Genomic DNA, 27,454 nt, shown 5'->3' with positions numbered 1-27,454 from the left:
CTTTTTTTTTATTTTGAAACTTAAAATTTGAAGTTTATTTGACAAACTAGACAAAAATGCCAAGAAAATATTGGAAAATAATAAATAAAACACACACACACACACAAAAAAAAAGGTTAGAAAGATTTCAAATTAACAAGCTAACATCACAGCTGAAAGAATTAGAGAAGCAAGAGCAAATCAATCCCAAAGCTAGCAGAAGACAAGAAATAACAAAAATCAGAGCTAAACTGAAGGAAATGGAGACCAAAAAAATCTTAAAAGATCAATGAATCCAGAAATTGGTGTTCTGAAAAAATTACTAACATAGAAAGGGCACTAGCTAGACTAATAAAGAAAAAAGAGAATAGATCCAAGTAAACGCAATTAGAAATGAGGAAAGGGATATTACCACTGGCCCCTCAGAAATAAAGATAACCATCAGAAACTACTCCAAACACCTCTACACACACACACACACACACACACACACACACACACACACACACCTCTCTAGAAAACCTAGAAGATATGGATAAATCCCTGGAAACATACACCCTCCCAAGGCTGAGCCAGAAAGAAATTGATTCCCTGCACAGACCAACAATGACCTCTGAAACTGAATGAGTAATAAATAGCCTACCAAGAAGAAAAAAAAAAGGACAAGATGGATTCACAGTAGAATTCTACCAGATGTACAAAGAGAACTGGTACCATTCCTACTGAAACTATTACCAAAAATTGAAGAAAGGGGACTCCTCCCTAACTCATTCTATGAGGCTAGCATCATCATCCTGATACCAAAACCTGGAAGAGACACAATGAAAAAGGAAAACTTCAGGCCAATATCCTTGATGAACATTGATGCAAAAATCCTCAACAAAATACTTGTAAACAAAATGCAGCAGCACATCAAAAAGCTAATCTACCATAATCAAGTAAACTTTATCCTTGGGATGCAAAGTTGGTTCAATGTACACAAACCAATAAATCTAATTCATCACATAAACAGAACTAAAGGAAAAAACATGATTATCTCAATAGATGCAGGAAAGGTTTTTGATAAAATTCAACATCTCTTCATGTTAAAAACTCTTGATTGACTAAATATTGAAGGAACAGACATCAAAATAATAAGAGTTACCTATAACAAATCCACAAACAACAGCATACCAAATAGGGAAAAGCTGAAAGCATTCCCCTGGAAAACTGGCACAACACAAGAATGCCCTCCCTCACCAATCCTGTTCAACATAGCATTGGAAGCTCTTCCCAGAACAACCAGGCAAGAGAAAGAAATAAAGTGTATTTAAATAGGAAGAGAAGAATTAAAAGTATTCCTTTTTGCAGATGACATGCTTCTATTTCTAGAAAACCCCATAGTCTCGGCCCAAAAGCTCCTTCAGATGATAAACAACTTCAGCAATGTTGCAGGATATAAAATCAATGTACAAAAATCACTAGCATTTCTATACACCAACAACAGCCTAGCTGAGAGCCAAATCAGGAATTCAATCCCATTCACAGTTACCATAAAAAGAATAAAATATCTAGGAATACAGCAAACCATGGAGGTGAAAGATCTCTACAATGGGAATTCCAAAGTGCTGCTCAAAGAAATCAGTGATGACACACACAAAAAAAATACAAAAACATCCCATGCTCATGGACAGGAAGAATCATTATCATTAAAATGGCCATACTGCCCAAAGAAATTTACAGATTCAATGCCATTCCTATCAAACTACCAGCGACATTCTTCACAGAACTAAAAAAAAAAAAAAAAAAAAAAAAAAACTATTTTAAAATTTGTATGGAACCAAAAGAGAGCCCAAATGGACAAGGCAATCCTAAACAAAAAGAACAAAACTGGAGGCATCATGTTACCCAACTCCAAACTATACTACGGGGCTACAATAACCAAAACAGTATGGTACAGGTACCAAAACAGTATGGTACAGGTGCAAAAACAGACACATAGACCAACGGAACAGAACAGTGAGCCCAGAAACAAGTCCACACACCTATGACCATCTGATCTTTGACAAAGCTGACAAAAACAAGCAATGGGGAAAGCATTCCCTATTAAATAAATGGTGCTGGGATAACTGGCTAGCCATACACAGAAAATTGATACTGGATCCCTTTTTTACATCATATATACAAATCAACTCAAGATATATTAAAGACTTACATGTAGAACCCAAAACTATAAAATCCCTAGACAACTTAGCAATACCATCCTGGACACAGGAATGGGTAAAGATTTGATGACAAAGACAGCAAAAGCAATTGTAACAAAAGCAAAAATTAACAAATGGGATCTAATTAAACTTAAGAGCTTCTGTACAGCCAAAAAAACAAAAAACAAAAAAAAACCTATCAACAGAGTAAACAGACAACCTACAGAAAGGGAGAAAATATTTGCAAACTATGCATCTGACAAAGGTCTAATATCCATCATCCATAAGGAACTTAAACAAATTTATAGAAAAAAGAAAACAATCCCATTGAAAAGTGGACAAAATGCATAAACAGATACTTTTCTAAAAAAGACATACATACAGCCCAAAAGCATATTTTAAAAAGCTCAGTATCACTGATCATTAGAGAAATGCAAATTAAAACCACAATGGATATTGTCTCACACCAGTCAGAATGGTTATTATAAAAAAGTTAAAAAATTACAGATGCTGGCAAGGATGTGAAGAAAATGGAGCACTTTGGCAGTAATGTAAATTAGCTCAAACATTGTGGAAAGCAGCATGGTGGTTTCTCAAAGAGCTAAAAGCAGAACCATTGTTGACCCAGCAATTCCATTACTGGGTATATACCCAGAGGAATATAAATCATTCTACCATAAAGACACATGCATGTGAATATTCACTGCAGCACCATTCACAATAGCAAAGATACGGAATCAACCAAAATGCCCAACAATGACAGATTAGATAAAGAAAATGTGGTACACACACACCATGGACTACTATGCAGCTATAAAAGAGAATGAGATAATGTCTCTTGCAGAACATAGATGGAGCTGGAGGCTATTATCCTAGGCAAACTAACGCGAGAACAGAAAACCAAATGCCACATGTTCTCACTTATAAGTGGGAGCTAATGATAAACAACTTCAGCAAAGTCTCAGGATACAAAAGCAATGTGCGAAAATCATAAGCCTTCCTAAACACCAATAACAGATAAACAGAGAGCCAAATCATGAGTGAAATCTCATTCACAATTGCTACAAAGAGAATAAAATACCTAGTAATACAACTTACAAGGGATGTGAAGGACCTCTTCAAGGAGAACTACAAACCACTGCTCAACAAAACAAAAGAGGACACAAACAAATGGAAGAACATTCCAAGCTCATGGATGGGAAGAATCAATATCGTGAAAATGGCCATACTGCCCAAGGTAATTTATAGATTCAATGCCATCCCCATCAAGCTACCAATGACTTTCTTCACAGAATTGGAAAAAATGACTTTAAAGTTCATACAGAATCAAAAAAGAGCCCACATTGCCAAGAAAATCCTAAACAAAAAGAACAAAGCTGGAGACATCACGCTACCTGACTTCAAATGATATTACAAGGCTACAGTAACCAAAACAGCATGGTACTAGTACCAAAACAGAGATATAGACCAATGGAACAGAACAGAGGCCTCAGAAATAACGCCACACATCTACAACCATCTGATCTTTGACAAACCTGACAAAAACAAGAAATGGGGAAAGGATTCCCTATGTAATAAATGGTGCTGGGGAAACTGGCTAGCCATATGTAGAAAGCTGAAACTAGATCCCTTCCTTACATGTTATACAAAAATTAATTCAAGATGGATTAAAGACTTAAATGCTAGACCTAAAACCATAAAAACCCTAGAAGAAAACCTAGGCAATACCATTCAGGACAGACATTTATGCAGCCAACATACACATGAAAAAATGCTCATCATCACTGGTCATCAGAGAAATGAAAATCAAAACCACAATGAGATACCATCTCACACCAGTTAGAATGGCGATCATTAAAAAGTCAGGAAACAACAGGTGCTGGAGAGGATGTGGAGAAATAGGAACACTTTTACACTGTTGGTGGGACTGTAAACTAGTTCAATCATTGTGGAAGACAGTGTGGCGATTCCTCAAGTATCTAGAACTAGAAATACTACTTGACCCAGCGATCCCATTACTGGGTACATACCCAAAGGAGTATAAATCATGCTACTATAGAGACATATGCACACATACATTCACTGTGGCACTATTCACAATAGCAAAGACTTGGAACCAACCCAAATGTCCATCAATGATAGACTGGATTAAGAAAATGTGGCACATAGGCCGGGCACAGTGGCTCACACCAGTAATCCCAGCACTTTGGGAGGCTAAGGCAGGTGGATCACGAGGTCAGGAGATCAAGACCATCCTAGCTAACATGTTGAAACCCCATCTCTACTAAAAAGAAAAAAATTACCCAGGCGTGGTGGTGGGTGCCTGTAGTCCCAGCTACTCAGGAGCCTGAGGCAGAAGAATGGCATGAACCCAGGAGGCAGAGCTTGCAGTGAGCCGGTCACACCACTGCACTCCAGCCTGGGCGACAAAACGAGACTCTGGCTCAAATAAATAAATAAATAGAAAATGTGGCACATATATACCATGGAATACTATGCAGCCATAAAAAAGGATGAGTTCATGTCCTTTGTAGGAACATGGAGGAAGCTGGAAACCATCATTCTGAGCAAACTATCACAAGGACAGAAAACCAAACACTGCATGTTCTCATTCATAGGTGGGAATTGAGCAACGAGAATACCTGGACATGGTGGGGGCACATCACACACTGGGGCCTGCCATGGGGTTGGGGGAGTGGGGAGGGATAGCATTAGGAGAAATACCTAATGTAAATGACGAATTAATGCGTGCAGCAAACCAACATGGCACATGTATACATATGTAACAAACCTGCACATTATGCATATGTACCCTAGAACTTAAAGTATAATTTAAAAAAATAATAATAAGTGGGAGCTAAATGATGAGAACTCATGAACTCAAAGAAGTGAACAACAGACACTAGGGCCTACTTCAGGGTGGAGGATGGGAAAAAGGAGAGGAGGAGAAAAAAAATAACTATTGGGTACTAGGCCTAGTATCTAGGTGATGAAATTATCTGTACAACAAACCCCCATAACATGAGAGTTTCCCTATAAAACAAACCTGCACGTGTACCCTCGAATCTAAATGATAAGTTTAAATAGTAGAAAAGCACAAAATTTTAGAAAAGAAAATAGTCACACTTACCATGCTTATAGATTTACTGGTGTTCATACTTCTTAAGAGTAGAATATTTTCAACAATTAGGAGAGGAATGGGACTAGGTAGGAGCTTCCCTTTGGCATAGCTTCCATTCCATAGAAAAAGAAGAATCAAACAAGAAGGACAAACACCCAGACAATGAAGCGATCCATTGACGTGCTTTGTGTAAATGCAATTGAAAGCTTAGAATCCAAATAGTTTATGAGCACAAAGTGTAAGATAATCACCAAACATAGGCTAAGCCTTTGAACTTTGGATTAATATTTTTTAATCTTTGATAGACTTCAATCTACTGGCAGAAATAAAAACAAAAATCAATTTGGTATTGATCAATTTCTAAGTTTTCACTGGAAATTTCAACTAAAGGTAACTCACTTTTATAAAAATACGAACAAATTAAAACCAATATTAGTAGAAAGAGTGAAGTAATAAACCTTAGAACAGAAATAAATGAAATAAAGATTTTTAAATAATTTATAAGATCAATGAAACAGTTATTTTTTGAAAAGATAAACAAAATTAACAAACATTTATCTAGAATAACTAAGATAAAATTGAAAAGACTCAAATAAATAAAATCAGAGATGAAAAAGAAGACATTTTGACCAACACTAAAGGAATACAAAGGATCATAAGAAGGTATTATGAGTGGCTATATGTAAACAAAACTGATAACATAGGAGAGGTGAATAAACTGTTGTTACACATACAACCTACTAAGGTTACATTATCCTTTCTGATTTAAAAAAAATTGAATATTAAGCGCAAAAATTTTGTAGAATGCCTGGGACATTTTTCATTTGGATTAATTCACCTTGAATTAAAATAACAGCAACTAAAACTCATCTGAGGATTCAGTGATAATTCAAATTGCACTTTAGTTCTAAAGCGATTAACTTTCAAAAATGTCAGTTTTAGAAGGAAACACTATCAAATGGACATGCTGCCCAGGATGGTGCCTTTACAAGAAGGTGCTGAGTAAACATTTGATGAATTAATACATGCATTTTGAAGTTGATAGTTGCAGAGACTATATTTTGTAAGCTGAAGTGTTATAATATGGGGGCTCAATGTATTCAGTTGAAATTCCTGACTTAGCTATGTACTCTTTGTACAAACTTGAACAGTTACTTAATTTTGTTAAGCTGCAGGTCCTACTGTAAAAATAAGGGTAAGCATTTAAGTACCTCTCAGGATTTTTTGAGAAGTAAGTAGGTGGCCTACAATACATAATCTGCATTATTTTTGGTCAGCAGTAGGCTTTAAAAATCAACTACTATTATTAAATAGTAAAATTGTGTAAATCTGCATGCTAAATATTAATTTCATGCTTCAGTTCATTTTATTTTGTAATATTTGGATGTTAATGTCTCAACTAGTCCCCAAAGGAGTGGAATGCAAAATCTGACGTCTTCTTTGAGTAAATGAACTGTATAACTCTCAATGCCAAGTTTGTTTAAACAATCAAATTGCTGTATGACCAACAAATGTCTTGCAAATATCTTTTAGTCTTCCATTTTCTCATCTTCAGTGTTTTCACCCCTTCCTCTCTCTCCTCTCTGGCTCCATTTACACAGATTTTAAGAAATAAAAGCAACATATTAAAAAAGGAGTCTGTGCCCTGCAGGGATGGGCGCTGCTGAGATCAGGTAAAATGAGGAGTAAAAGGGATGCCAAGCACTTTGCCAGACACATGTTGGTTATTCACCAACTGAGGCAAAAACTCAATGCAAGTGATTGAACTCTTAGCCACAGAACATATTGAGACTACTGCTGATCTTCCTGTGGTAAGACAGAAAGGGAAGCCCAAAGAAGAGAGTTAGATGTTCCCTCCCTGTGAAATTCATCCCTTTTCAATAATCCCTTAGGGAACTGGCCAGCCCTTCAACTGTCCAGTTTTTGGTCAGTCATGACCTTCTTTAATATTTATAGAGATTTACTGCCTCAGATACTATTCTAAATGCTTAAATGCATGAAATCATTTAACCCTTACCACAATCCCATGCAGAAGATTTAATTACTACCCCATTTTACAGATGAGGAAAACAAGGCACAGAGAGGTTAAGTTTCTTGTCCTGCATCACAGTGAAGTGGCAGAGCAGAGATTCAAATCTAGGCATTCTGATGCAAGGATTTGTGCTTTCATCATCTTACCATCTCTGCAAAGCCTTCACCAATTGCCTCAAGCATATTTTACCATAATTCCTTCATACTCCCTTGGAACACATTTGTTTTCATAAATGTCTAGAGCATCACTGTCCAATAGAAATAAAATGTGAGCTATAAATGTGAGCCACATACATAATTTTGAATGTTCTAGTAGCCACATTTTCAAAAATTAAATGTAACAGGTGAAAATAATTTTAAAGCTACACTTTATTGAACCCAATTGTGATGGTTGGTTTTATGTGCCAACCTGACTACCCTATTGTGCCCAGTTGCTTGGTTGAACAAAAGTCTAGAATATTGCAATAAATATATATATATGCAATAAAATATTGTTTAGATGTGATTAACAATTAAATCAGTATAGTAGATTACACTCCATATCATGGGTGGGCCACATCTAATCAGTTGAAGGCCTTAAGAACTAAGACCGTAACATAGAGGTTGGTGTGGTGGCTCATGCCTGTAATCCAAACACTTTGAGAGGATGAGGTAGGAGGATCACTTAAGCCCAGAAGTTCAAGACCAGGCTGGGTAACACAGTGAGACATTCCCATCTCTAAAAAAAAAAAAGTTTTAAATTAGCCAGGCATGGTGTCACGTGCCTGTTGTTGCTATTCAGGAGGCTGAGGTGGGAGGATCACTTGAGCCTGGTAGGTTGAGGCTGTAGTGAGTCATGATTGTGCCACTACACTCAGCCTGGGCAAGAGTGAGATCCTATTTAAAAAAAAAAAAAAAAAAGACTGTAGCATAAAAAATTTACCCATATTATCTTTGCTAGGGTTCTGTATTAGTCCATTTTCACACTGCTATAAACAACTGCCTAAGACGGGTTTATTTATAAAGGAAATAGGTTTAACTGACTCACAGTTCACATGGCTGGGGAGGCCTCAGGAAACTTACAATCATAGCAGAGGGTGAAGGGGAAGCAAGCACCTTCTTCACAAGGTAGCAGAAGAGCAGGTGTGGGGGACTGCCAAACACTTTTAAACCATCAGATCTAGTGAGAACTCATTCACTATCGTGAAAACAGCATGGGGAAACTGCCTCCATGATTCAATCCCTCCCACAGGTCTCTCCCTCAACACAGAGAAATTACAATTTAAGATGAGATTTGGGTGGGGACACAGAGGAAAACCATATTATTCCACCACTGGCCCCTCCAAAATCTCATGTCCTTTTCAAATTCAAAACCAATCATGCCTTCCCAACAGTTTCCCAAAGTCTTAACTCATTCCAGCATTAACCCAAAAGTCCAAGTCCAAAGTCTCATCTGAGACAAGGCAAGTCTCTTCCATGTAGGAGCCTGTAAAGTCAAAAGCAAGTTAGTTACTTCCAAGACACAATGGGGGTACAGTCATTCCTGTTCCAAATGCCAAAACAAAGGGGCCATAGGCCCCATGCATGTCCAAAACCCAGCAGGGCATTCATTAAATCTTGAAGCTTCAAAATAATCTTTGAGTCCATGTCTCACATCCAGGGCATGCTGATGCAAGAAGTGGGCTCCCAGAACCTTGGGTAGCTCCAGCCCTGTGGCTATGCAGGATACACCCCCCCCCAACAGCTGCTTTCACGGGCTGGTATTAAGTGCTTGTGGCTTTTCTAGGAGCACGGTGCAAGCTGTCAGTGGATCTACCTTTCTGGGGTCTAGAGGATGGTGGCCCTCTTGTTATAGCTCTATTAGGCAGTGCCCCAGTGGGAACTCTGTATGGGGGCTCCAACCCCACATTTCCCCTCTACATTGTCCTAGTAGAGGTTCTCCATGAGGGCTCTGCCTGTGCAGCAAACTTCTGTCTGGACATCCAGGTGTTTCCACACATTCTCTGAAATCTAGGCAGAGGTTCCCAAAGCTCAGCCTTTGTCTTCTGTGTACATACAGACCCAACACCACATGGAAGCTGCCAAGGCTTGGGGCTTGCACTCTGAAGCCACAGCCTGAGCTGTACCTTGGCCCCTTTTAGGTATGGCTGGAGTTGGAGAGGCTGGAATGCAGGTTACCATGTCCCAAGACTACCCAGAGCAGCAGGGTCCTGGGCCTGGCCCACGAAATCATTTTTCCCTCCTCTGCCTCTGGTCCTGTAATGGGAGAAGATGTTGCGAAGATCTCTGACATGCCCCGGAGACATTTTCCCCATTGTCCTGGCTATTAACTCTCAGCCCCTTGCTACTTATGGAAAATTCTGCAGATGGATTGAATTTCTCCCCAGAAAGTGGGTTTTTCTCTTCTACCACATGGATAGGCTGCAAATTTTCCAAGATTTTATGATCTGCTTCCCTTTTAAGCATAAATTCTGATTTCAGATCATCTCTACATTAACACACATGACTGTATGCATTCAGAAAAAGCCAGAATAAGCATCTTCAATGCTTTACTGTTTAGACATTTCTTCTGCCAGATACCCTAAACTATCTCTCTCAAGTTCAAAGTCCTACAGAACTCTAGGGCAGGGATAAAATGCTGCCAGTCTCTTTGCTAAAGCATAGCAAGAGTGATCTTTATTCCAGCTTCTAACAATTTCTTCATCTCCATCTGAGACCTCCTCAGCCTGAGTTTTATTGTTCATATCACTATAATGTTTGTTAAAAATCATTCAACAAGTCTCTAGGAAGTGTCAACCTTTCCCACATCTTCCTGTCTTCTTCTGAGCCTTCCAAACTCTTCCAACCTCTGCCCATTACCCAATTCGAAAGTCTCTTCTACATTTTCAAGTATCTTTATAGCAATGCCTCAACTCCCAGTACCAATTTCCTATATTAGTCCATTTTCACACTGCTATAAAAAACTACCTGAAACTAGGAAATTTATGAAGGAAAGAGGCTTAATTGACTCACAGTTCTGCATGGTTAGGGAGGCCACAGGAAACTTACAATTATGGTGGAAGGCAAAAGGGAAGCAAGCACCTTCTTCACAAGGCAACAGGAGAGAGAGGTGGGGGGAACTGCCAAACACTTTTAAACCATCAGATCTAGTGAGAACTCACTCACTACCACGAGAATGGCATGGGGAAAACTGCCCCCATGATCCAATCACTTCCCACCAGGTCCCTCCCTCAACATGTGGGGATTACAATTCAAGATGGGGATTACAATTCAAGATGAGATTCGAGTGAAGACACAGAGCCAAACCATATCAGGCTTCCACAACAAAACAGCACAGACTGAGTGGTTTAAACAACAGAAATATATTTTCTCACAGTTTTGGAAACTGGAAGTTCAAGATCAAGGTATTGGCAGGTTTGGTTTCTTCCATGGCCCTTTTTTTTTTTTTTATTTTTTTTATTTTTTTGGCTTGCAGACAAGGCCTTTTCTCTGTTCAAGAACATCCCTGGTGTTCTATTGTATTAGCCCCCCACACTTGCAGTCCCATTTAATCTTAATTGCCTCTTTAAAGGCTCTGTCTCCAAATACAATTTCACTGGGAGTTAGAACTTCAACATATGAATGTGGGGGAGAGACACAAGTCAGTTCATAACACTGCCTGAGTTACCAGCCTGCCTAGTCTGCCCTGTGGATTTCTGACTCAAAACTGCAACATCAACTCTTACCTTAACTGCCAGGCTGCTGACACAGTCTACAAATATCAGAGTTGCCAGCCTCCATAATTACATGAGCCAATTCCTTAAAATAAATTCCTTTCTCCTCTGTCTCTCTCATTCTCTCTCTTTGTGTGTGTGTGTGTAGTATATACGTAACAGGATATTATGCATATACACATGTATATACACCTACATATACACACATATATTATGTATATATACATGTGTGTTTACATATACATAAGTATATAGCACATATATGTGTTTACATATACATAACACGTGCATTTACATATACATACATATATAGTGTATATACATATATGTATATATACACATATGTGTACATGTGTGCATACACAGATGTATATACATGTGTGCATGTGTATATATCCTATTACATATATAAATTAAATATATAACATTTAATTATAATCTCCTATTAGCTCCACTTCTCTGGAGAGCCCTAATACACCAGTATATCTTCAGTGTTATTATTCCTACATGTAATCAATATAAAAATTATTAGAGATATTTTACATAGTATGTTTTTGAAATCTTGTTAGTATTTTGTGCTTATAGCACTTATCAGTTTGAAGTGGCCACATCTCACGTGCTGGATAATCACACGTGGCTAGTGGCCATCACATTGGGCAGTGAAGGTCTAGAGCAGAGCGGCAAGGTGAAGTGGAAAGAAGAGCGAAAAAGCAGACAGACCAGGGTTTTAACTCCACTCTGTCACTGAGGCTCAGTGAGTGCTAGCTATAATTTCTATGCTCCTAACTGGAGAACCTCCCTGAGCCTTGGTTCCTCATACATAAATGAGAGATAATAGTATCTCCCTTAGAGAGCTGTTATAAAGATTCATTGGAAAGCCCCTCACAGAGTGCCTGGTAAAGTCTAGATGGTCAATGAATATCGGGTACTTTTCTTTTCCTCTTAGTCTTCATATCTGTTTTCCTACCTCCCCTCTTCAAGGAAAAAGTCTGCTTATTTTACCTTTGTTTACCCAGCCTGGCCTACTGGTGCTCAGTAAGTCGTTGTAGAATTAATGCATGGTCTTAAGTTATTATAGTGGAATATATCCAATTGCTAATTTAGGTTTTCCTTTAATAAATCATCCTTTAAAACACTTTGGCAAGACTTGCAAGTTGTGGAGCTGTTGACTTTGTAGCTGTGGGCCAGTGGAGAGATGGTCCAAGGTTTAGTCTGGGGACTGGAGGGAAGAGCCTGTTAAGGGAAAGGAAATGTGGCAGCATCACAAACAAAACAAACCAGATGAGATGAACCACAGGCATCTGTGTCATAAGAGTACACCAAATTCTTTAATTCAGTTACTGAAGATGAATTGGAAAAGTGTTAGTGAGATGTATCCTTATGAAAGGAAAAAAATAGGAAACACATTCACCCTGGGTCACAAAAATCTAGATGGAAAGAATTTGCCTTGCCAGTGAGTACATTAAAGATGTGATTCATTTGCAAAAGTAAAATTTCCTGGTAATATGACATATTACAAAGGCATCTGATGTATTAGTCTGGGTTCTCTAGAGAAACAGAACCAATAGGAGGTATGGAAATATGATATATTATATGGAAATGGCTCACGTGAGTATAAAGCTGACAAATCCCAAGATCTGAAGTCAGCAAGCTGGAAACCCAGGAGAGCTAATGGTTCCAGTGCTCAGGCTGGCAGGCTTGAGACTCAGGGCAAGCCAATGTTTCAGTGAGGGACCAAAAGCAGGAAAAAAAATGTCCCCTCTCAAAGGCACTCAGGCAGAAAAAGCTTCCTTTAATTCATGGGAACATGAGCCTTTGTCCGCTTCAGGTCTTCAACGGATCAAACCATGTGGGCCCATCCACATCATGGAGGACAATTTGCCTTATTCAGTCTATCAGTTTAAATATTAATCTCATGCATCCAAAAACACCCTCATTGATATACCCAGAATAATATCTGATCAAATGCCTGGGCACCCCATGACCCAGTTAAGTTGACACCTAAAATTAACCATTACACCTGATCAATACTCATGACAGATTTCTTTCAGAGCTTGCTATGTCAGTAAAATTTGCTTGCAACAAATAGGTCTCCTTTTTCTTCCTACTTTGCTTCTTCTCAAGTGCATTATTTTCTTTCCCTCATCCTCATACAAGCTATTGGAGAAACACTTTGGAATGGGAAGGAACTAACATCTGCAGCACACCACCACCCCATGCCATGCTTATTACCAGGTACTCATCACACTGTGTCCCCTCCAGAAGCTAGAGAACAGGAGAAGTCATCCAAGTGGCAACAACCTTGGGAAGCCATTGCAGGCCTAACTCTCTTGCTCAGCCTTGTCAATTCAAAAACTCAATCTCGTCAGGGTGTCAAATTCTGTCAAACTTGGGAATTATAATTCACAGAAACTCTATTCAAGAGACTTCTGTACAAACAAACAAAAAGCCATCTTATTAATTACAACAAGAAATACAACTGCCAAGGGGGGATCTCTAGCTAAAGCATCCCTTTCTTGTAAAATTATATCGGAAGTCAAATTAGAATTGAAATATTAGGTTAGGGCAAAAGTAATTGTAAGTAATTGCGTCTTTTGCCTTTCAAAGTAATGGCAAAAACTGTAATTACTTTTGCACCAACCCAATGTTGATTACTTGACTTGAATTCAGAGTAAGTGGAAGGTTGATTTAAACAAGATGCTTAGTGACACCAAGCAAAGAATGACTGATGCTACAATTTCAACATCTGTCATCAGAAAGGAAAAAACTTGGAACCCGATTTTGCTAGATTTTTCTGCCATAATGTACCTCATAGATTCTTTGTTTTATTTTTTCATATGCCAGGTGAACCAACTCCCTATCTGTATAACACATTATTTATTTCAAAAATATTTGACAAGTTACAAGTCAAGTCTTACTGACTCATAAACTCTTTTATCTCATGAAGATGACCCATCTTGCTGCAGTCAATTTCCATAAGCTTTCAAAGAAAATCTCACTGTTTGGCTTTCTTTTCAATAATATCCTTTTAATTCTTACAACAATCTTGTTCTGGTAATCAATTGCTGATTAACAAGAGATCACAAAATATCATTACTTAAAATAATAAGCATTTTTATTAATATCATTATTATTCTCAGCATATTCTCAATATCATCTTCAGACCAGGTTACTGGTATAACTGACATTAGAATATTCTAACATTTTAAGGGATGTTGTGAAGCCCTCTTAACAATTCTTGGAAGAAATAACTTTTCTATTCTCCACTAAACGTTCTTCACATGTCACATTGGCTACTGCAGATATGCAGCCATTCTTTTTATTCTTCAACACTTACATACTCATATACCTCTTCTGTTCTTAGAAATGCGTGGAGTAACTGCTTCACTGGTCTGTTGGACTATTGCATCTTAAAATGTTAATGAAAGTTAAAAACAGGTGATATCCTCTCCTAGACAACCCATTCTTCAATGCCTTAACCTAAAGGAGTTGGTATATTTGAAATATAATCATCAAAGCAAGGTTGGTAGAGAAAAAAATTGGTCTGAGAGGAGATTTGAAGGTGAAGAATTAATTTATTCATTTAAAAAACACATATTGCCAGGCAGGGTGGCTCACCCCTGCAATCCCTGTACTTTGGAGGATGAGGCGGGGTGGAATGCTGGAGCTCAGGAGTTTGAGACCAAGCTTGAGCAATACAGCCAGACTCCATCTCTGCAAAACAAAAAAGAAAGAAAGAAAGAAAAGAAAAATCAGCCCAGCATGGCGGCACACACCTATGTTACTCGGGAGGCTGAGTGGGGAGAATCCTCTGAGCCCAGGGAGGTGGAGGCTGCAGTGAGCTATGATGGTGTCACTGCACTCCAACCTGAGTAACAGTAGTGACACCCTCAAAATACAAATACATAAAATAAAATTTAAAAACACATATTGACCCACTTGACCCACAAGACATAATTATTTGTTAAGAATCACCATTTGGTGACAAGCAGCCCAAGGATGTAAATTTCCTCTTAATAAGTTTTTTTTTACTTTTTTTTTTTTTTGAGACAAGGCCTTGCTATATGCCACCCAGACCATAGTGCAGTGGTGCAATCACAGCTCACTGCAGCCTCCACCTCCCGGGCCCAAGCAATCCTCTTACCTCTCAGCCTCCCAAGTACCTGAGACTACAGGCATGCACCATCACACCCGGCTAATTTTTGTATTTTTTGCAAAGATAGGGTTTCACCATGTTACCCAAACTTGTCTCAAACTCCTGGGCTCAAGGGATCTGCCCACCTCAGTCTCCCAAAGTGCTGGGATTACAGTGTGAGCCACCTTACCCGGCCTAAGCTAATAATTTTTAAAATCACATTAATCTTTATAAAGGTCTTATAATCCCTGACAAAATTCCCATGCTACAAGTCCAGCTTAATAAAGAATGAGATGCCATTTAGGCATCTAGCCTTAAACCTCATACCTCATGATACTAATACTTTCAGGCTCTCATAAGGGGAACTCATACAAGTCTTAATACTTCATAGTTACTAGAATGCTGAGACCTCAGATGAAATTTTTTCTTGTGGCTTTCTACAGAAAACCATGAAGTACAAAAATTTGCTTTTAAGCTACTGTACTCATTTATTCAACAAATATTTGTCAGGCGTTGCTATGTGCCAGGAATTGAGGTGCAGGGAACACAGCCAGAGCTAGCATGACCCCTGCCCTAAGAAAATTTGCAGTTTGAATAAATGCTCTCAGACCTGGAGTCATTCTGGGACTTTCCACACCTTCCTTCTTTTCTTCTTTCTTTCTTTCTTTCCTTAGGGTTACCATCAAATTGCTACTATAGTGTAATACTTAAGAGAACAAATTCTGGAATTAAAATGCTAGGGTTCATAACCTAGTTCCACCAAGAAAAACAAGTTTTAAGAGTCATAAATAATAAATAAAGAAATAAATGCCAGAAGAAATCATAATCAATGCTCTTATGTGAAACAAAACTCTGACAGTAGACACTCTAAAGTTCCAGAGAAACTCTCAAAGAGCATTTTTTTATTTTGATCCCAACTACATTGCTTTTCCTTAAGAAATGGTCTTTACAATATTCTCAGACCACAGTCCTTCAGTATTTTGAAAATCATTCCATTAAACTTTGCTTTTCTCTCTCCCTTGTGAACTCTTGGCCAGTGAGACATAGTTTCATTTTCACTTTTTCAAAATGATAGTATAAAAAAACAGAAGTGAAAGTATGAATCATAATATAATCAGGAGTTCATACTGAGATACCCATTTATAACTCAGAAAACCATGGGGTATTTCCAAACTGATGTCATTCATAGAAAGAATACCATGTGTTGTGGAAGAATAAGAAAAATTACCTAAACCAACTGGGGGATTTAGAATACATGTGGGATATTCCCAGCTAATTATTTTCATTAAATTTTTTTTCACAAAGATCAAGTATGTTTCAAATACTTACAGTGCCAGTCATCTTGGAAATTACAAACTGGATTCTGGGTTATAGTTTTTAATTACGATCAGTGAGACAATGGACATTGCGATTTTACTCTAGAGCACATAATGCCATTATAACTGTATATAACTCAATAAAGTTATTTATATAACTCAAGGTTTTATATATAACTAAAGTTTTATTTTCCTTAAAGAGTTATATAAATACCAAAACAGCCATGAAATCCCATGTAGTTGTTTTACTTATGAGGAAGAATTTTTATAAGAAAAACTGTGATCCCTGCTCAAGGTATCAAAATTGGGCCAGACATGGTGGCTCATGATATAATCCCAACACTTCGGGTGGTCAAGGCAGGCAAATCACTTGAGGCCAGGAATTCGAGACCAGCCTGACCAACATGGTGAAACCCCATCTCAACTAAAAATACAAAAATTACCCAGGTATGTTGGCACATGTCTGTAATCCCAGCTCTGAGATCACACCACTGCACTTTAGCCTGGGTGACAGGGTGAGACTATGTCTCAAAAAAAATTATTAAAATTTATTATTTGTATTGTATATTTTTTGGGGGGGAATACACAAAAATCTCATTTTTCCAACCAAACAATTAAAAATGATTTTTCCCTTCTCTGTACTACATCCCACTATATTAAAATATTTTAAGAACTTAAAAATGTTACAATATACATAGCATAAATTAATGATATTAGAGGGATGAAACCTTTCCCAGTAAATATTCTCCTCTAGGTTGTGTACATTGGCTTGGAAAACACTTCGACTGTGTTAGTTCTGCCATGTTTGCTCTGCTGTGGTGGCTGCTTTGTCAGTTGTTTTGACAAATCCTAATATCCAGTTGTAAGGACAGGCCAGCTATACCTCTTTTCAATCTGAATGTCCCTGTTGCCTAATTAGTCAACATCCATGACATGGAAAAGTCATGCCACTCACTAACCTTGGTAATACCCTGGCCTGTTCTTTGGTTTCTGAGACCCATCCATGAGTCCAGTGATAAACCCACAATGTCCTGTCGTAATGCCTGTTAGGAACTGCTTTACTATCCTGAATCTTTCAGTGGGGACACAGGTGAATCTGCCAGTAGGATGGTCTGGTCTCATTTAATTTAGAAACAGATTTTAAAATGTATCAGAAAATCAAGTTTCTCCTCATTCTATATACCAATGGGAAGTCCACATGGATTAAAGACTAAAAGCATCCCTTAAAAATTTTAGGAGAAAATGTAGGCGGCTCTCTCATAACATTAAAGTTAGAAAAGATTTATCAAAATATTATCAAAAGGTTTATCAATTGTAACAAATGTACCATTCTGGTGCTGGATATTGAAAATGAAGGAAATTATGCCTACGCAGAGGTAGAGGTAGGTATAAGGGAAACCTATGTATCTTCTACTCTATTTTACTGTGAACCTAAAACTGCTCTTAAAAAATTGAGTCTATTGAAATAAAGAAATAACACAGCAAACCATTAAGTACAAAATAAAAAAGAATAAATTTAATGACATTAGCATTTTAAATTTCTATACATTCAACACTACAAACCAAGTTAAAAGGCAAGCAAGTGACAGAAGATATTTAGAAGACATTTGAAAAATAGTTCCAATCTAGAATATTTTTAAAATCCTATAAATGAGGAAACTACAAAAAGTCCAGTAGATAGATAAATATAAACCTTCAGTTCACAGAAGAGGAGCTCTATATGGCCAACAAAGATATGTGGAAAAAAGCTGTCACTTGCTGGTAATAGAAACATGCAAATTAAGACAAGATACTCTTTCATGTCCATCAGACTGGAAAATTTTCAAAAGTCTGACAATGACAAGTAATGGCAAGGAAGTAGGGGAGACAGGAAACTTACAAATTTTTAATGACTGATAATTAATGAACATTGACATTTCCCTATAGGCAGTATAGCATACATTTGAGAAGAAAAATATAAGAGATTGAAAGAGTACACTGGTATGATTTGGAAAATATTTTTGCACTATCTAGTAAAGTTGGAAATTCAGGACTCAGCAAGTCAACTTCTAAGGCATAAAATCCAGACACACTTTGCACAGGGACACAAGAATGCTCCCAGCAGCACTTCTTTTTGTTTTTTTGTTTTTTGTAATTCCAAAATGTCCACCATCGGGAGAATGGCTCCTCTTAGTTTCATCTGCCTCAACACTGAGCATCCACTTTCTCTTTAGGATCTTTCCATGCCTTTCTTCATGTAGTTGGAAGCAGGGCACTGACCCTAGCTACTGGCTCCCACTGACATTCCTCTCTCCTCCTCCCTACACTCCCCTATTCCCACGGGGATCTCTTTCTACCTTGGAAAATTCACCTTCCATCCTGTCTCTGGCCAAGACACGTCATTTAGGCCCACAAATCCTCCTTAATGTTCCCTGCTCTGGAAATGTTACCTGACTTCTTCAGATTTAAGTAAGTGAAAATTAACAGCCAGAAACATTACCTATGTTACGCTTCCCAGGGCCAGTTAACCTTCCTAAATGAGGAGGAGCAGGCAGAGAAAAATATGTATAGAGAGAATAAAAAGCATAGATTAATAACCTCAGATATTATCTTACCATATTCTTCTCCTAGCAAATCTTTGGACAGTGACACCCCCACACGCAAATTGGTGCTTGGTTCTGTGGGTGGAGGAAGAAAGGGAAGCCTGGACATCTGGTGAATTTCTTGGCTCACCTGAAAGTTTCTGCTTATACCTGGAGTAGATACACCCTCTTTCATCTATATCCCTTTACTGCCCTCATCCTCCCCACCTTGGGAACTTGGCACAAATATGGGCAGAACTTCTCCTGAACATAATTAGAGAGAGAGGTGCCCTGCCAATATAAAAGACAACTGTACAGGGGAGGCCCTGTCAATAAGACCCAACTGAAGACTTGGGTCTTCCAGCCATGTTTTCTTCCTCCTCAGTCACCATCCTCCTCCAAATCCCTGTGCTCAAAAAATCAGAGACAGCCACTCATTTTCATTTAGGGGAGTGGAATGAATCTACTGTCATATTGGGGTCCAGCCCTTCTTTCACCCAGCATCCATCAACAGGATGGTGTTCCTCTTCTTTTCTTCTTTGTGCCTTTCCATTTCTGATATAAGTGAATATACAAATGAGTGAAAAGTCAAAAATCCTCCTATACCTCCCTTAGTTTACATATGTGAAGAACTGGGTATGTACTTGATCCCATTTTCTCTTTGGTCAAGTACAAAAGCTGTTTTTAGGTGTTTTTTGTTTTGAGATGGAGTCTCTCTCTGTCTCCCAGGCTGGAGTGCAGTGGCACGATCTCTGCTCACCGCAACCTCTGCCTCCCGAGTAGCCAGGACTACAGGCATGCACCACCACACCCAGTTAATTTTCATAGAGATGGGTTTTCACCATGTTAGCCAGGGTGTTCTCAAACTCCTGACCTCAAGTGATCTGCTCGCTTCGGCCTCCCAAAGTGCTGGGATTACAGGCATGAGCCACTGCGCCTGGCCCCATGTTTTTAGATTTTGATTTTTTAAATGTATTGGTATTATTCATTTCACTCTGATTTTGCTTTTGTAAATCTCACTGTGTATCGTGAACATCCCTCCCATTTGGGACATTTATATGTCCCAATACAACTAAATATGATTCTCTTTAAGAGCTGCATCATTTTCCACTGCGTGTGTGTGTGTGCACGAACATGCACAAGTGCCATGATTTAATCAGTTACCCATTGATGGACATTCAGACAGCTTATGATTTATTGTCACTACAATGATACAAATAGTATTATGTCTATATATGTTATTATCAAGTGTGATTTTTGTAATAATTCAATAATTTGAATTCCTGTATAATGTATAGATGTTTTAATTCAAATAGTTGCTGCTAGATTTATTTTCCAAAACAAATTGAGGAATTCATGCTTCTCTCATAAAAGCGAGGGAATGCTCATATCCTTGACTATTTGCCAGCATTGGTTGTTATTGCTGGTTTGAACATTTGCCAGTCAGACAGGTTAAAAAATATATTGTAATTCCAATTCAGTATGAGAATAGAGTAAGGGTAATGATGTCAATCTCAAACAAAGCAAAGAGTGCCCAAGAGCCTGAACTATTTGGTTGTACACTGGTATCTCTTTCTCTGCTTGACCCTGGCTCAAAACCTACATTCCTCCATACAGAGGTCTGAGAAAGTTGGAAAGATTCAGTGTTTTCCTTAGTAGTGTTTTCTTTCAGTTCAACAGGATTATGTCAACTGTTATTACAAGGAAAGGCCATTGACACACCAGTGTAAAAAGGAAAAGGTGGGTCCACTGACTAAGATTAATAAAAGGGCAAACACACATAGAAACAGCTTTCAAACCTAATACCAAGGAAACTGGCAGGACAGAGCTAGCCTCAACGCTTATATATTCAGGGTATCTCCTGAACTTTTATCACCTAATTTAAGAAATTAACCACAGGACAGCCTTGGAAAGGTCTAATAGTGGTACTGATATCAGAGTGGGTTTTTAAAGTGTATTAACTGCAATCTTACTCTTAGTCTATTTGATACTACTTATTTCAGAACTATTAATGATGTTTGTGGATATATATATCAGACATATATATATATACACACACACACAGATATATATATATCAGACTATAAGCTTAAAATCAGGAGACTCTTTTATATATTTTTATAATGCCTCAAATCTAGCATAGTATCAGGTACGGAGTATATGCCCCGAGTCTAGCAAAGTGTCAGTACAGTTCTGTAAATGTTGATTGCAGAAACTGAAACACTATCAGCATAATAAACCACTGGAAATACTGACACAGATCTGTTGACAGATCAGTGCAATGGACTGTACTGTGTTCCAATTCACATGTTGAATTCATATGTTGAAGCCCTAATGCCTTATGTGACTGTATCTGGAGACAGGGTCTTTAGGAGGTAATTAAGGTTAAATAAGGTCGTAAGGGTGGGACCCTAATCTGATAGTACAGTGGCTCCTATGAAGAGGAAGAGAGAGAGAGACCTCTCTCCTTCTCTCCAGGCATGTGCACCTGAAGAGAGGTGATGTGAGCACACAAAGAGAAGGCAGCCATCTGCAAGCGAGGAAGCAGGCTCTCACCAGTAGCCCAACTGGCTGGCACCTCGATCTTGGACCTCCCAGCCTCCAAACTATGAGAAAGTAAATTTCCCTTGTTCAAGTCAACCGGTCTCTGGTATTTTGGTATGATTGCCCAATCAGACTAAAACAACCAGAAACCCCGTGACAAGTCTATCGTTTTTGATTGGTTTAATGACAATGAATGAAAAAAATGAACAATCACTTTTTTCAAATCATTCTGTAATAGAGTCAGCATCCAAGAATGAATTACAGCACAATACAGGGCATGTATGAATTTAAGAATAAGGACTAACCCAAAGGCTTGGGAATAGAACGTAACAAAGTAGGGAAGTGAGAAAAAAATATTAAAATGGGCCATAAGTCACATTTAACAAAAAAAAAAAAAAAAGATTTTCTTCTATGTGGAAACTTTTACTCAGCCTACATATTCTTTGATTCTAAGTTTGATTAGCTATGATAAAGTTTGAGAAACATTTCAGTCCCATTTTCTTGGAGTTCACCAAAGGTTGCTAAAATATCACCAAGTGTTGTTTTTAAGCTATAGCCCCAATATGTTTTTCTAAACTGGAGTACGGAAACTCATCCAATGTTTCTTATGAAGCACAGGATCCCACAAAGAAGAAGAAATGTCATTTATTTCTCATATTTGTCTCATATTACATTTTTATAGAAAGTTGGCTAGAAATTTGCAACCCAAAATTAGCAAGAAAAGTCTATGATAACCTCACCCTCACTAGAGATTCCTTGAATAAAGGTTGTCTTTATAGAAGGATTAACTGAAAAATTTGAAACATGCTCTACATATTTACCATTATGATGCCTAAAATGAACATACCAGTGTACATTCAGAAATCTAGATCGAAGGCACTTTTTCACACTTTACTCATTCTTTAAGTAGTAAATAGAAGGATGTTCTAAGCAATTAGCACAGAGATGCTTGACATTTTCACAGCAATCCAATCAACTTAACAGGGGCATATTTGCAATGGCTTGGTTCTTCTGAAGGTAACAACTTTTTCTCTTCTTTTCTCTTTTTTTTCCTGTTCAAATTTCAGAATTACCTCTCTCAGTTGCTAAAGTGATACCCTTAATTTCTAGGGCATTCTGACATATTTGTCAGTACCATCTCTCCAACAACTTTAAAAATTGTCACAGGGATAAATGCACTTTTGAAAACTAACACTCAAAACTTTATTCTGTTATCCTTTATATACTTTTTTATTGATAATCATAAGCCTTATTAATTGGATTCGTCACCTTTCCCTATGGCCAAAACATTGAAAGTAGAATTTTGAGTTTTATTCTTTATTATATCATTTTACTCTAAAATATGTTCAAATAGATTTTCCCACCCTGTGTAGTATTGTACTATGTAAAGAAGATTTGTAACTAGGTCAACATACACTGTTTCTAGGCACCACTAAGAAAATAACTGTGTTATACCCATAATAGAAAATTACCAGAGTAACAGGATTAAAATGACTCATTAGGCCCTTGATTGGGGTGCTCTGTGCTACAGGTAGTGCCAAATCGAGGGCTCAAGGGCTCTGAAGACTCATGTTGTGAAAGTTTCCTTGAGAGGTCAGAAGTCACTCTTTCAAAATACAAAGACTCTTTCAAAAAACAAATGAGAGAATGCATTGGATCTTGAGAAAATGGGATATGGCCCCTCTTTCTCTCTGAGAATGAACATGCAGTTTGAGTAGTCTGAATCTTGGAGGAAACAGAGGAAGCTGGTCTACACAACACCTTTCCCTGCATAATCTAGAAAGGTAAAGAATAACCAATCACTGCCCTATAGGGTGACAGCCACCAGAGTGAGACTGACAGGAGGACATTTGAAAGAAGCACCTGGATCCGAAAAGGAAGAATCCATATATGTTCCATCCCTGTGCCTGAGAAGAAGAACTTTGAGAAAGATCAAGAATTTGGTAGCCTAGAAAAGAGGGATCTCTGCTTTATATACAAATTCTGATACAGTGTCCTCATGAATGTTTTATTCATTCATTCAGTACTTCTTATTGCTGTCTGTGAACTAGATACTAGAAAAGGATAAAATACTGAACAAGCATATATGACTCCTGTCCTCATACAGCTCATATCTAACTAGGACATGTAAATCTCGGCACTGTTCTGTATGTCTTTCCTTATCTACACAAAATTTGTCAATGTACCCTACTTTCTCTATCTTCAAAATAGATCCAGAACTTGGCTGTTTGTCACAAAACATCAATTTGGTTCAAGACACAATAACTTTTGCCTGTATTATTGCAACTACCTTCTACCTGACCTACTGTTTTATAATAAGTTTGTCCAGTTTCAGCATATTCTCCAAAGAACAGACATAGAGATTCCATGAAAACATAATCTATTCACAACTTTTCAATGGCTTCCCATCTCACTCAGAATAAAAACTAAGAGTCCTTACCATGGTATACCAGGACCTACATGAGTTGGCCCCATTATTTCTCTGACTACATCTCCTCCTCCCTCCTCCCTTATTCATTTCTCCTTAACTAAACTGGGCTCATCACTCGTCACTGTTCTTTGAACAGAGCAGTCAAGCTCCTTGCTCAGATTATTGCACTTCATACACCTTCTGCCTGAAATGTCCATTGCTCAGAGAGCAATGGAGTGCACATGTAAAAGCTTAAAATTTGCATTTCTTTTAAAATGTTTTTCAACTCAGGCTGTTCATTATTTGGTACTGACCTCATGCCCAATTTGGTTATATTAGCAAAATTCTTTATTATACGAATGCTATACAAGTGCTTTAATCCTGGCTTAAAGTCTTTTTCTCCACCTAGAGGGCATATATTCTGGTTCTAATTCTAACTATCAACACTGTATACTTAATAACTATTCATTTTTGTCAGCCCCTGATATTAACATAAACCATAATTAATACAGCCTCACTGGTGGCATCAATGAAATCCACAGATACCAAAGTTGAACTAATTTTCTTTAAAATTATATCAATTCTACATGCGATTTTGCACACATATTTGTCTCCAATACCTCGCAAAACCCTACTGATTAAAAAAAAAAGGATACAAGTATAAAATACAACAAAGCCATATAAAATAGAACAAAGTCATAAAAAAAAGATAACATGGCAGGGAAATGGAGGTGTGTGTGCATACTTTACCAACAAATAAGAAATGTCAACATATTTCTGAAAGATCAAACATAAATGGAAGTGGGTCGATAAAACAAGCAGGAAAAGTTAGAGCAGTAAACTGCTAAGTATCTGCAAAGTTAAAAGCCAATCATATAGTTGAAACATCTTGCATCATGATTTTCTAGGGCAGTCTTTTTTTCCTAGAATAATTAATAGAAGCCCCCATTTATCTCAAAATATGCCAGTTTAGAAGACAATTAAATGACCATTATCCTTACGGAAATTCAGTTTTAGTTTCATAAGAAGCAAGAAAAAGATACACTAATTACAGAACAGGTGTTCTAGAAAGAATACTAACCCACCTGGCAACCTTCATCAGCTTCTTTCACCCCATTCAGAGTCATGTGCTTTTGTCTCCTGTGTAAAAAAATTAAAAAAAAAAAAAAAGCCTTTTCTTTATAAACTGAATATCTAGGTAAGCTAATGTTTTGAAGGTGAATATTGATGCCCACAGTAAATCTCTCCTTATCTGGAATTTTGAGACCCACAGTCTAGCAGCCTACTCTTTTTCATCCTGAAGTGAGGAATGCCACTTCCCACTCAACTCTACCACACACAGAGAGAGCTTGCCATCACATCACCACTGCACCAGGAAGAGGGAGCTGCAAGCCAGTCCTCTTCTCTTAAATATGAGTGGCCAGCCAATGATCACCAGGCACATAAAGTACACCAGCTGCCTGAGGAGAAAGATAAAAATACCAAACAAAATGACTGGTCGCACAGGAAACTTCACTAATTAGACAGTATTTTTATTATTTTACACAGATAGTTTTTGTTTGGGTTTGCCTACATGTTCTTTCTAAGCTACCCAGTATAGGGTATTTTGTTACAGCAGCTCAAACAAAGACGGGCAGTAATATGGTTTAGCTGTGTCCCTACCCGAAATATCACCTTGAATTGTAATCCAACTTGTAATCCCTATGTGTTGTGAGAGGAACCTCATGGGAGGTGATTACATCATGGAGGCGGTTCCCCCGTGCTGTTCTCATGATAGTGAGTGAGTTCTCATGAGATCTGATGGTTTTATAAGGAGATTTTCCCCCATTTGCTCTGCACGTCTCTCTCCTGCCACCATGTGAAGAAGGATGTGTTTGCTTCCCCTTCTGCCATGGTTGTAAGTTTCCTGAGGCCTCCCCAGCCATGCTGAACTGTGAGTCAACTAAACTTCTTTCCTTTATAAATTACCCAATCTCAGGTATTTCTTCATAGCAGCACGAGAACAAACTAATACAGGCAGCTATTACTGATATTTCAGATTTACTACAGAAAAACACACTTGTCATGTATTGGCAGAACTCAGTGTATTAAGTACTTACTTTTTGTATATTGGGTATTAACTTTTAAGAAGATTATATATTAGAATTTAACTTTTCATTGTTATCATTCATTGTTTCATTCAACAATATTCAGTAGTTGTCCATTATATACAAAGCCATGGCATAGATACACAATGTAACCTTAAAAAATGTACAGATTACCCTGATATGTTCCAGGAGGAATTTTTAAAGGGTGCAGCCAGTTAAAAAAATAGTTGGGCAGTTCTTCAAAAGGTTAATCATATAAGTTACTATATGATCCAATAATTCTACTCCCAGGAATATGTCAAGAGAAACAAAACCATACGTATATTCAAAAATTTGTACTTTTATGCCAGCATTATTCATAATAGCAAAAAAGTGGAAAAATTTCAAATGTCCATCAACTGATGAATGGATAAATAAAATGTGGTGTATTCACACAATGGATACTTGGTGACAGAAAGAAGTGAAGTACTAATGCCTGATACAACATGGATGAACCTTGAAAATATTTTGCTAAGTTAAACAATGTATTGTATGATTCTATTCACATGAAATATCCAGAACAGGTAAAAAATAGACACAGAAATTAGATTAGTATGTGCCAGGACTGAGTCAAGGAGTCCATTCCCTTACATTCAAGTGTCTCTTGAGATCAGCACAAGAATGAAATTAAGAAATTCTATGTTGTGAGATCATTAATGCAAAATGTCAGTGAATCATAATGTTGAATTGTGTAAGTGGAGCAAGATTTTAATGTCCCAAAGGTTATTTTCCATCCATCAAATAAAAGGAAAGCACTAGTATTCTTTTTGCTTTGTTAAATTATTATCCTTTTGTTCTTTTATTTGTATTATATGAAACCTCAATAAAATACAAAGTCTAATCAGTCTTCACAGATAAAAAATATTTTCTTCCATCTGAAAATACACCAAAACAAAAAAGCAGGGTGTGAACAAATAGATATATTAAGATTGGCAGAATTGTTGATAATTGTTGGAAGGTGGGTGATATGGTTTGGCTGTATCTCATCTTGAATTGCAATCCCCATAATCCCAATAACGCCCATGTGTCAAGGGTGGGACCAGGTGGAGGTAACGGGATCATGGGGGCGGTTTCCCCCATGCTGTTCTTGTGATAGTGAGTGAATCTCATGAGATCTGATGGTTTTATAAGTGTCTGGAATTTTCCCTTCTTGAACTCACTCCATCCTGCTGCCCTGTGAAGAACATGCGCACTTCTTTTTTCTCCACGATTGTAAATTTCCTGAGGCCTCCCCAGCCATGCAGAACTGTGAGTTAAATTACCCAGTCTTGAGTATTTCTTCATAGCAGTGTGAGAACTGACTCATACAGGGGATGAATATGTAGAATACTTGATGCTGTTCACTCTATTTTCGGT

General features: G+C 37.7%; 1 protein-coding gene across 6 annotated transcripts in view; it reads right to left on the bottom strand.

The window, feature by feature from the left end:
- Positions 1-27,454, bottom strand: part of MRPL39 (mitochondrial ribosomal protein L39) — a 238,319-nt gene that overhangs the window by 72,104 nt on the left and 138,761 nt on the right. Inside the window, exons 11-12 of one of the 6 annotated variants that reach the window (XM_050784750.1) lie at positions 25,058-25,112; positions 14,278-14,720 (exon numbers count right to left, since the gene is read on the bottom strand). The exons of 3 other annotated variants lie outside the window; for them this stretch is intronic. In XM_050784750.1, the coding sequence (XP_050640707.1) occupies positions 14,586-14,720; positions 25,058-25,112 (190 nt within the window). In that variant the 3' untranslated portion in view covers positions 14,278-14,585. Of the gene's footprint in view, positions 1-14,277; positions 14,721-25,057; positions 25,113-27,454 lie in introns of those variants that run through there. 2 more of the 6 variants (XM_050784754.1, XM_050784751.1) reach the window with 2 other exon arrangements.

Source organism: Macaca thibetana, chromosome 3 (genome assembly GCF_024542745.1).
Source record: "Macaca thibetana thibetana isolate TM-01 chromosome 3, ASM2454274v1, whole genome shotgun sequence".
NCBI classification, from domain to species: domain Eukaryota; kingdom Metazoa; phylum Chordata; class Mammalia; order Primates; family Cercopithecidae; genus Macaca; species Macaca thibetana.
The sequence above is the reverse complement of the archived record's forward strand: the minus strand, read 5'-3'. Positions and strand labels throughout refer to the sequence as shown.